A 10,949-nucleotide genomic window follows, 5' to 3' on the forward strand; every position below is an offset into this window, starting at 1 on the left:
TCTTTTAAATTTTAGAACTGTGGCGTAACACAAGTTTTACTAATAAGCCTGTAAGTGCCAACAGCTATTGTAAGACACCGGGCTCGTATGGCGATATGAACCGTGTACATTCAATACCAACTGTAAATCAGGGCTGAGTGGAGAGGACAACTTGGAGCTCATTGGACCTGAAGCAGACCCATATATAGGGATAACACTGGTAACAAGATATCTCGTTCGATAGAAAAAATTGAACGTCAATGGGAAACTGTGGTACTGGATTGCAGCTTCACCATGAATACCGGTACGGAGACATCTATATTTGATGTTTTCTTACCGAAGAAAATGACAATGGGAATACTACGTACCTACCGGCGGAATTTGCAGTATTTTTTTTGGCTGTTGCCATAATAGTCTGCGGTACAGGCCAGGGACGAAATGTCATCTAGTTTATAATGGCGAAAATGTGTCATTTCCGATGAAGAGATACTAGAAGCGGTCAAGCACAGAAGGATTTATAAACGCCTACTCAAAGACATAAGCGTGATTCAAAGAGGGAAGATATAATATCTACGACAGTGGGCCTGCACAGATAATATGCAATTCATATATGTACGATTCACATAAAAAACGATGTACACAGCTGACTAAAATTTGCAGGGTCATAAAGAGTACGTAGATCTAAAATAAGCATGAACTACCCAGACGGCATCGGATAGGATTGACAGGCGTCCTGCCTCTCTAATCAAACATAAACAATACTTGAGGCATCCTTCAAATTTTGGGTCGCGTATCTACGCAATTGAATATTACGATACAGCAGTAATAAGACAGATTAAAACGTGGAGCTAAAATCTGATTCACATCGAAATCGCTCCAGTGCCCACGTTTCAGTAAACACGCATTAATATATAGCAATTGACTCCATATCCAATTATAACACTCTTTGCTATCTTTCGTCTTTATTCTCTTCCACCCATTCTAATATTTATTCCGCACACGCTCCACGCTGCAGAAAGCTCTTCGCAAACTAACGATCAGCACAGAAATACGAAGTTTCAGCGCATGCATCCGAATGACTCCCACAAGGCACCCAGAGGCCACTATTTACTTCCACAGGTTCAATCATGTATTTATCGCATGAGAAGACCGAGTGCTCTTTGTCCATTGTTATCCTAGAAACGACGGCCTTCCTGGCATGATCGCGTATCTCTAATGTGACCAATCTTATCCCCTATCAAAAGAAAAGTCGACTTGCCAAACGCCCGCAGCTTTACTGGTAGACTTACATATATAACCGACACTAATAGTCTTGTTGCAGAATAGCGCACTATCTTCACGATAATCTCCCCTTGACTTCCGAAATCACTAGAGTCACTAAGCTAATCGATAGTTGGTGGTGCGCGATTCGCATTCGCATAATGCTGCCCCCTCCCCCCCTTCCATCACACTGCTACTCTGCACCTAAAGCATCGGAGGTATCCAGACAATCCTCAGTCGAGCACTATATAAATGCTTAGAGATACATATTATCTATCACTCCTATCTTCGTCCCCCTCCATGACCACCACGACCACCACCACGACCACCACCACGACCGCCGCCCTGGTTACTCACTGGGTCGATGTTGATGCCAGGCACACCTTTGAGCCCCATTTTTCCAATTGTCGACTTCTGTAGGGCTGGAACAGAATCAAGACCCATGCCTGCAAAAGGGAGTATCAGTATGGAGCACGTATTGATATGATGCCATATGCATGTGGTTAAGAGTTTGGACGAGGTGAATTGGATATATGATGATGATAAGATTGCAGCCAAGAGCAACAGGGATGCGAGTAGGACCGACAGGGATGATCGAGTTTGATGTTAACCAAAAAGCACACAGATAGTTGGTAGTCACCGTTTTTGTGCGAGGAAAATAACAACCACAGTCGCAATGCATTTCAAAAATGAAGTATGGTTGTAGATAAGAAATCAGACACTTTCGCGCCAGTGGAGGACCATGTACAGATCCTTGTTCGACACGAGTCGCCTCTGTTAGTGATTGGGACAGCTATACACCCCGGTGCTTTTACTTATTAGTACCACAGCTGTTTTGCTGAGCCACAAAAAATCCCCTGAAAAAAATCCAGTCACATCGATATATCAATTTAAATACCTTCAATGGCTAGCTGGTTCGCGTGCTGCACCAGATCTGCGGATGTCCAGTTGAAGGGTTTGCAATAACCCTTATAGTAGCCCAACCACGCTTGATACGTCTGCTCTTTCAGCTTGCGGTCGATGGCCCGGATGGCATCGAGAACATCTGTGATGTCCCCATCTGCGAATATACAGTATAATACAAGCAGAATCGGTGTTCGTTAGCTATCCCGGACACGCACGGGTGCGCGTGATAATACTACGCAACGTACCACGAGCTAAACTAGTAAGGGTTAGTGTACAGCGAGTCAAGGTGTGATACGTCAATATCAACCATAACTGTGTAAGCTATCGAATAATACGTTCACGCTAAACGCTGATATGATATCATAGGAATCGTCAATGGGCACAGATTCATTGACCACCAGGTTTTTATGTCGCATAAGTCAGGCATGCATGCATGCATGCATATAGGATATATAACTATACCAATTGCTTCTCGTACGAGTGGCAACGGGAGTATCTCATCGCGCGTACGCCATAGTAGTCAGCACCAAATACGACACACACACTGAGTGTTCGTGCGATACGATCCCTATAGTTGTGCTATGCTCTCGACAACTACCAACTATAGCCGTGTATAAATGAATGTACCGCAGAACACTTCGATGCACTGATACATGGCGTAAACAATATATTGAATTGTGTTGGTGCTACTTTTAACCGTCCCAACATTCACCTACGCGTCAACAATTGCAGTACAGTCTACAAACTACTCGAGATAAAGAATTACACTGTTATTACACAGTGCACACGTGACACGTGCATGGCATTTGATATGACAATGCCCCACTATAATTTGCACACTATCCAGATTAAACCTACGGTGTAGCAACCTACTGCACCACATCCACCATCAACACGCCATGACATATACGTAGATTTACTAATCACAAATTTCATATTTTATTTCCAGGCACTCGTGTCATTGGACACACTTACGTTTACTTAGGAAGGCCAATAAACTCGGGAGTCCATCCTCCACCTTGAATGCCTTCAGCTTATTCAGGAAAACCTTCTCGAAAGCTGTAGCGAAGTAGAAATGTATGAGTTTCAATGTATTGGATACAAATAAATGATAAAACAAAAACTTGCAGGAGAGGTACAATAAACATGGTCTGACAGGTTATATCAGACATAATAAAGGCCTTCAAACCAGTCGAGAAAATGAGTCTGACCTATGCAGTTATCCAGGTGCATTATGAAGCGAAACCGGCCAGAGAAAGTGAAAATCCGTATATCCACGCAAAATATATGGCATTCTCACACACGAACACTAACTAGAGCACACATCCACAAGGCAAGTAAACCGTTACACACAAAACTACGAGGGCACCCACAGACACTTGCTCGCAGGATCAATACAAGGCCCGTCATCAGAATATTTCCAAAGTGTCCCAGGCGGTGGACATACTATTCCTGGCTCACAGGTGTACCTAATTGCGACATAAACGTGACATACGAAATTTCCACTCTGAGCCACAGGCTCCAACACTAACACTAACACACATACGGCGGGTACACAAGACGTTCGGAAATCAAGGGTAACCCCATACTCACTTCCTAGTAGTATCAATCCACGGCCCGTCTTTCCTGCTCTTCCAGTACGTCCCAGACGGTGTACATACTGTTCCTGGCTCACAGGTGTACCTACTTGCAGCACAAACGAGACGTCCGGGTAGTCCACACCACGGGCACTCACATCTGAGCTCACCATAACACCGTGTTGAGCTGTGCGGAAGGCAGCAGAGACTTTCTGTCTCTGTGGCATACTCTTACGACTGTGGATTTCATAAACACTCGTACGGTTTCTGCCTAAGGGGTTGCTTCTGCCGTTGAACCAGTTCTCGAGCATGCTGGCGATGAACTGCGAACGCGAATGTGAATACGGATAGGGGCGTACTGTCGATTAGATTCAGATCAAAAACGTGTTCTTTGGAAAGTAACGAAAATAAATTTAGATACTCGGGGCCTTTTAGTTGACCCATATTTTAGCGTGCTATATAAACTCTGAACAGAAAGGCTGGTGAGAAGACAACTTCGACAACGAGAGGCATATAGGGGTATATCAAACAAAACAATCACGCAGTGAATTTAAGACGCTGACAAGATACGCGCTCTACGATATATGTCATAGCATATGAACGCCCGCATCCACATACCCCCGCTTGACGAGCAGTAGGCAAAAACACAATGATTTTGTGGTCGGTCGGGTTACGCTCGATCTCATCTCCTATGGCCATGCACGTGGCTACGAACACGTCGTTGAAGTCCACCAGCCCTTGTGCCTGAGGTACTTTAGTGGTGTCATGTGTGTCGTTCGACTTCCCGCCCTGTGTTACAAAAAAGTTACAAGCAGGCACGCGATTAGTAAACTCAGCAAAGGCAGAGATGCAACCGAAAAGTCCGAATACAACTGCCGGATGTACAAAGTTGTTGTCCTAAAACGAACGTTGATATTGCGAGAGAACGCTACTGTTTCAGGGAAGCACTTTCATTATCGCACACACACACACGCACACACACATATATATATATATATGATATACATACATACGTACATACATACACATACACACACACATATATATTCATATATATATATATATATATGATATATACATATATACACGTGCTAGTCCATCGCGTGATACAGCCTGTAGAATCAACAACTTACGGCCACGGTGGTACAGTCGATGGACACGTACTCCTTGCGTAGTGCAGTGCTGAGGACCTTGGCTAGCACTGGCGGCACGGTAGCGCTAAAGCATAGCGATTGTCTCGGGTGTGCACCGGTGTTTGATGGGAGATGGCTGTAACAGGAAAGTAGATAACCCGATCCAAATATTGACAATTTGAGATTTCGAATGGAGAAGATCAGCAAACAAGTAACATTTTGATGAATCATGAGATCAGCAATTTCTATAAAATCTTGAATACAAATAAAACACATCCATCCAGCTGAGTAAAAAGTATCCGTACCTCACAATCCTTTCGATTTCGCGTCTGAACCCCATATCTAAGAGCTGGTCACCCTCGTCTAGGATCAGCATCTTGATGCCACGCATAGAGTCGGCAAAGTGGGGAGTGTTGCTGAGATGATCTTGCAATCGCCCTGGTGTGGCTACCAGAATATCGGGAGACGCGCCCCCTTCCTTGAGCGCCCGTAAATCCTTACCCATGGGTATGCCTCCCACCATTACCATTGACCTGTATACAAACATTAGGAGTAGTGAGATAAGAATTCGAGTTCCTAGCTCATACACATGCCTCGCAGACGGATAGAAGTGTATATACATCAGAGATATGCGGGGACAAACGCTTAATGAAAGGAGCGCTGCTCCCTTGTGTGTAAAAATCTGCCTGGGAAAATGCTACACATAGGGCGTCAAAATATATAGGACATCCGTAGCATGGAAACAGGGCGCGCAACAACTTCTTAAAGTATGGTATTCAGATACAACCACAAACTAGACAAGACAAATATCATAGCCTTATCGTGTAGTGTATGACATTTAGGTATTCCTCGAAATAAGGCCAAACAAATCGGGACAATCACAAGAAGTTCTGGGCAAAAATGGTTCAGCAGGTCACAAAAACACATCCGGTCTACCTTAATTGAGGGTGGAACCTGGTCAATTTCGAGGCCTCGTCGAATATCTGGGTCGCTAGCTCTCGAGTGGGCGAGATGATGACGGTTTGGATGTCCGTTCTGCTCTTGCGGGGATGCTTCACCATAAGGTCGATAGAGGGAATCAAGAAAGCCAGTGTCTTACCTGGTGCCGATACGAAGGTGTGTGCAGGATTAGGTACATATATATATTCAAAAGAATGGTGTTAGATTCCCTCATACGTCACCCAAATTATTCTTAGTGCATGGATATATTCCATTCGCGCACAGGTATATATTGGACCACAACGAGAAACCCTTTGTGAAGAGGTAAGACAAGGAGATGCATATACAAGCGTAAGCGAAATGACATGTGCTCGAGAACAAAAAAGAAACAAACTAGGGAGCAGAAAAACAAAAACAATATCACGTAGCATACCGGTTCCTGTGCGAGCTTTTGCAAGTACGTCCTTGCCTAGTAAAATCGTGGGTAGTGTCATGGACTGCAAAAACGAAGGAGCGTTTTGTGATGGCAAGTTAGAAAGGTGCACAGCATTCTGTGCAACATCCGAGGACGGATTAAAGCGATGTTTCAAGTGCACACCGATAGATTATCACCCAATTAATGCATACAAATAAAACCCGATTCGTGCACACAAAGTCAATCCTAGATTTGTTTGCTATTCACTAGAGTACTCCAACTCAAACTATGGAGGTTCCTAAAAAATCCAGATCGGAAATACATATATACATACACACACACACACACACACACTATGTCTATATATATATAAATATATATCTATATATATATAAACACACTACTATATATATATACGTATGATATATACCTATATAAATACAAACATGGGTGTACATATTCATATATACACATATAGAATACAAATATATACAAACAGACTACAACAGCAAGCCCACACACAAACACACGCATATATATATAGAAATATAGATATATATGGATATCGACATATATATACGTATGTATACAAGCATGTCAATATACAAGCGAAGAATGTATATACATGAACATACATAAATATTCATATCTGACCACAACTATAGCTACATATATATATATATATGTATAGACACACACACACACACACACACACACACACACACGTATATATATATCGATATACATGTATACAAGCATGTCAATATACAAACGAAGAATGTATATACATGAACATACTTGAATATTCATATCTGACCACAACTATAGTTATATATATATATGAATAATATATGTATAATCATATAAGTTTCTACTTACCTGATACATATATATATATATATACTTATATACGTATTGAATAACAATATATACATAAATATACATATATATATATACGTAAACACAACCGTGATTATAAAAATAATCATACATACATACGCACACACACACACACACATATATATATATATACATATAAATTAACTACATATATATATTATATGTATATGTATAAAACTATACTTTAATATTCATAAATACAAATAAGTCCATACATTGGTATTGAAATAAGTATTTGGGTATATTTCTATTGAACCTGTGCTTGCATGCACAGCTGCGAATAGTTAATACCCAGATAACGTCACAAATATTGGGTGCGCATCCCGCTTTACAAAAGTTCACAATACACCACCAAAATCACCTGTACTGGCGTCATGTGCGTATACTTGAACACTTCCTGGACAGCTCGCATTGTATTCTGATCGAAGTGAAGATTTCCAAACGGAACCAAACCGGTTGTATCCATCCCCTGGATAGCACCAGTCTGGTTTGAATCAGCTGACAATGTTGTATCTTCGTCGGCATGTCTTTTTCTGTTTTCATTCACACGGGGTTCACCTCGTGTGCTTTGAACTCGGCTATTTTCTCGTTGCTGTTGCTGAAAGTAACCATTATCATTTTGTTGGTCACCGTTGTAGGTGGTATCATAGTTGTTGAAATTATCGTCATTATTGCTACAATTGTTAATAGATGCTCCTCTCGCTCTTCCCCTACCTCTGCCTCTACCACGTCCACCCCGACCTCTGCCGCGACCTCGCTGATCTGATTGTGAATCCATAATCAATTATCGTTGATTACCTAATTACTACTATGTATACTACTGATGCCATCTACTGCTGCAATAACCTCTTTATGATAAACCGATGGTGTTCAAAGGGAGAAAGTGTTCATTAATGATTTGACAGGTTACTGAGCTTCTATTTCTCGTGACACGCACGTTTTCCGTTCATTTAAAAAAAAAATATCGGCAAAAAATTTCCTGCCCTGAGACCCAAAGAAAGGACAAAACAATAGGGCAATAGGTCAGAATTTAGTTTGTGCTTGGCCGGGGTGTGAAATAAAACTTGACTGGGAATTAATTGTGCACAAAATCTGATTCTGCCGTACGGGGACATTCCTATTTTGCAAATCAATTTTAGCTGATCCAAATATCGCTATTTAAAATCGTAAATACTAGCAGTTTATATGAGCTCGTGTGTCGATCACAGCGTGAACGTTGTCGAATATAGCCATAAGTTCTAGTGTACTTCCAGGCTGATGGAAATGAATTGAAGACAAACGCATCTATTTCGTATCTACGATGCACACTTATTCTCTGCCTCAATAATGTATATTGACTTGGTACCATTCAGTACTTACAACAAATTGAAGCAAAAAATATACATCAAGTTATTTATTTTCATTATGTATGTATTCTTAAAAATTTTAATATTATTATGTATTCTTAAATATACTGGGGAACCACTAGGGGATCGAGGCAGTAAGGACACACTGGCTACTAGTCATACTTGCGCACTGAATCACTTCTGCATCCGGAAATACACCTGGACTAAAGACATTTGGTTACCATAACCGGGCGCGTTACAACCCTGGCCTGCTATAAGATATCGACTATCAAAGTCACACCGCGTGTTTTTCTTCTCGGCTTGTTGATCTCTGCCTCTATCCCACAATTTCTAAATTTATACTCATCAATCTCGTTCACACCTATACCAAGATTTCCACATTCCCTCTATCGAGTTCCGCACAATCTAGCTTAATAACCAGCGTGCATGGAGCACTTCGCACGGTTCGCACTCAATACATTTTCTCGTCCCAACGTCATACACAGCGTGTACAAGACGGGTACTTGATAACACTCAACGGAGTCTTTTTTGCACCCGGTTGCGCAGTCGATTTGGGTGCGTTTATCACAACTTCCATACTATTCCAATTTAATCCTGCCCATGTTACATCTTTCCACGCACGCGACCGTCATGTACCAACCCATGACCTCCCACATGGCCGTGTTGTCGACCCGCTCCGTGTTGTGATGGCCGAGATGACGCGGCTCGTGCATGCTTTGTCTGATCTGCGCTTTCTATCCTGATGCCGGGCACACCTTTGAACCCCATTTTGCCAACGAGTTGTTTGCTGAGGGCTGGTGGCTCGGGCAGATGAAGCACTGCGCGTGGGAGAACGTGATACAAAAAAAAATACAAAACACGGATCAGTTCAGAAATTTGCGAGAATGGCAAGTCTGGCGTGTATAAAATTAGTAGGCTCATATAGTGCCAAATGCTTCCAAATTAAAATATGATCTGTGAACACACGTCAAAATGACGTCACTATGTTGTGAAAACGATCTATGGGAAGTACCAAGCATGGCTTGCGACCATGTGAAAAAACGGTGGCATGCGCTCATATTCAACCGTTGTGATAAAATTCACATTGTTGGCGCTAGGATGAGAGGATGTGGGAGGTATCCACACCACAAGCGACAAGCGAAAGGTGGAATAGATATACCTCACATGTCAATTTACATATTACGCAAGGCCAGTTCTCGATGTACGAGCCATAGATGCATTTTATACATGTACGCTCGCAAGGTCCATATTAATCACCTATCCAAGACGACCATTGCGAAAGTGAACTGAAATATACATAGATAAACAATTTGGCATGTATATGTAGATAGGTAAATATATACATGTGAATTTGTGCGCGCACGAGTTTGGCACATACCTTCAGCCGCATATCGGTTAGCAAGCTCCACAAGCTGGGAACTGCTCAAATTAAACTGTTTGGCATAGCCCTTATAATATCCAAGCCACGCCGAGTATGCCTGCGCCTTCAACTTTGCATCGACATTCTTCATAGACGCCCTGGCAATTTCATTGTCGTTGCCTGTGTGCACACGCATACGTGACAGGATCGAAGCACGTATAAGCATCCAACTTGTGAGCAGGTGGCGATAAGAATACAGATTCTCAGGCACTCATACTGCACTGCTGCGTGCGATAAGTGGGGATTTCTGCGAGGTACCGCATGTCGGCGCGAGTCGCAGCCGGGCCGGCACTACTAATGACACCAAGGGCGTACCACGATCAACAGCCTATGCTCAGTATTAGTTCAAACTGTTAAAACCTATCGGTACAAACTAGCTGTTTCAATCGAATCCGCACATACAAGAATATTCACACACAAGTAAAATTTATACATTATGATACGCACATACAAGACACAATAAGATTTACACAGCTTGATAAACCCAGTTGCTTACATTCCGCGTCATGCGCATTGAGAACAGGTGTGGCGTCGGCGAATTTGAGATCCTTAACGGTGTTTATGAAGGATTTCTCGTATTCTGCGAGCAATAAATGAGCACAAATTAGACGACGGAATCTTAAAAAGCGTATGATATCAATAACGTGTTGACATGATCTGCTATCAGGCAATCAATTGCAGTGAGTCGCCTAACAGAAAAGATGACAGGCGCCCGCAGTTGTCACCCTTTACTCTCATGATATGTCTCACGTATCCTGCGAGCAGTCGATGAGTGCAATATAGACGAATAAATTACACAACAAAGACCCACCAGCCAACATCAGCAGTCCAACTCCGATCTTACCCACACACGGACCGATCAGTGCACGTACTGGTCCATGCACGACACGACACTCTCATGCATGTACATAAAGACATGATGACCTATACAACAATGACTCACCAGCCAACATCAGCAATCCACGTCCTGTCTTGCCCGCACGTCCAGTACGACCCAACCTGTGTACGTACTGGTCCTTGCTCGACGGTATGCCTACCTGCAACACCAGAGTCACATCCGGATAGTCCACTCCA

At 42.5% G+C, this 10,949-nt stretch overlaps 2 protein-coding genes across 2 annotated transcripts in view; both read right to left on the reverse strand.

Annotated features, from left to right (window-relative positions):
* Window positions 1–919: 919 nt before the first annotated feature.
* On the reverse strand, window positions 920–7,998 carry SARC_04471 (hypothetical protein). The gene is made up of 10 exons (XM_014301702.1): window positions 7,471–7,998; window positions 6,228–6,291; window positions 5,792–5,954; window positions 5,161–5,388; window positions 4,856–4,991; window positions 4,341–4,511; window positions 3,739–4,045; window positions 3,121–3,204; window positions 2,138–2,299; window positions 920–1,685 (listed from the first exon to the last, which is right to left on the reverse strand). The coding sequence occupies exons 1-10, from the start codon at window positions 7,885–7,887 to the stop codon at window positions 1,522–1,524; spliced, it is 1,896 nt and encodes a 631-aa protein (XP_014157177.1). The 5' UTR covers window positions 7,888–7,998; the 3' UTR covers window positions 920–1,521.
* A 902-nt stretch (window positions 7,999–8,900) lies between these two features.
* Window positions 8,901–10,949, reverse strand: part of SARC_04472 (hypothetical protein) — a gene marked incomplete at its 5' end in the record, with an annotated part of 5,520 nt that continues 3,471 nt past the window's right edge. The window contains 4 exons of the mRNA XM_014301703.1: window positions 8,901–9,273; window positions 9,834–9,995; window positions 10,372–10,455; window positions 10,819–10,949. The exon at window positions 10,819–10,949 is cut by the window's right edge and continues 176 nt beyond it. Coding sequence (XP_014157178.1) covers window positions 9,059–9,273; window positions 9,834–9,995; window positions 10,372–10,455; window positions 10,819–10,949 — 592 coding nt within the window. The 3' untranslated portion in view covers window positions 8,901–9,058. The remainder of the gene's footprint in view (window positions 9,274–9,833; window positions 9,996–10,371; window positions 10,456–10,818) is intronic.

This window comes from Sphaeroforma arctica (assembly GCF_001186125.1).
Source record: "Sphaeroforma arctica JP610 unplaced genomic scaffold supercont1.252, whole genome shotgun sequence".
NCBI classification, from domain to species: domain Eukaryota; class Ichthyosporea; order Ichthyophonida; genus Sphaeroforma; species Sphaeroforma arctica.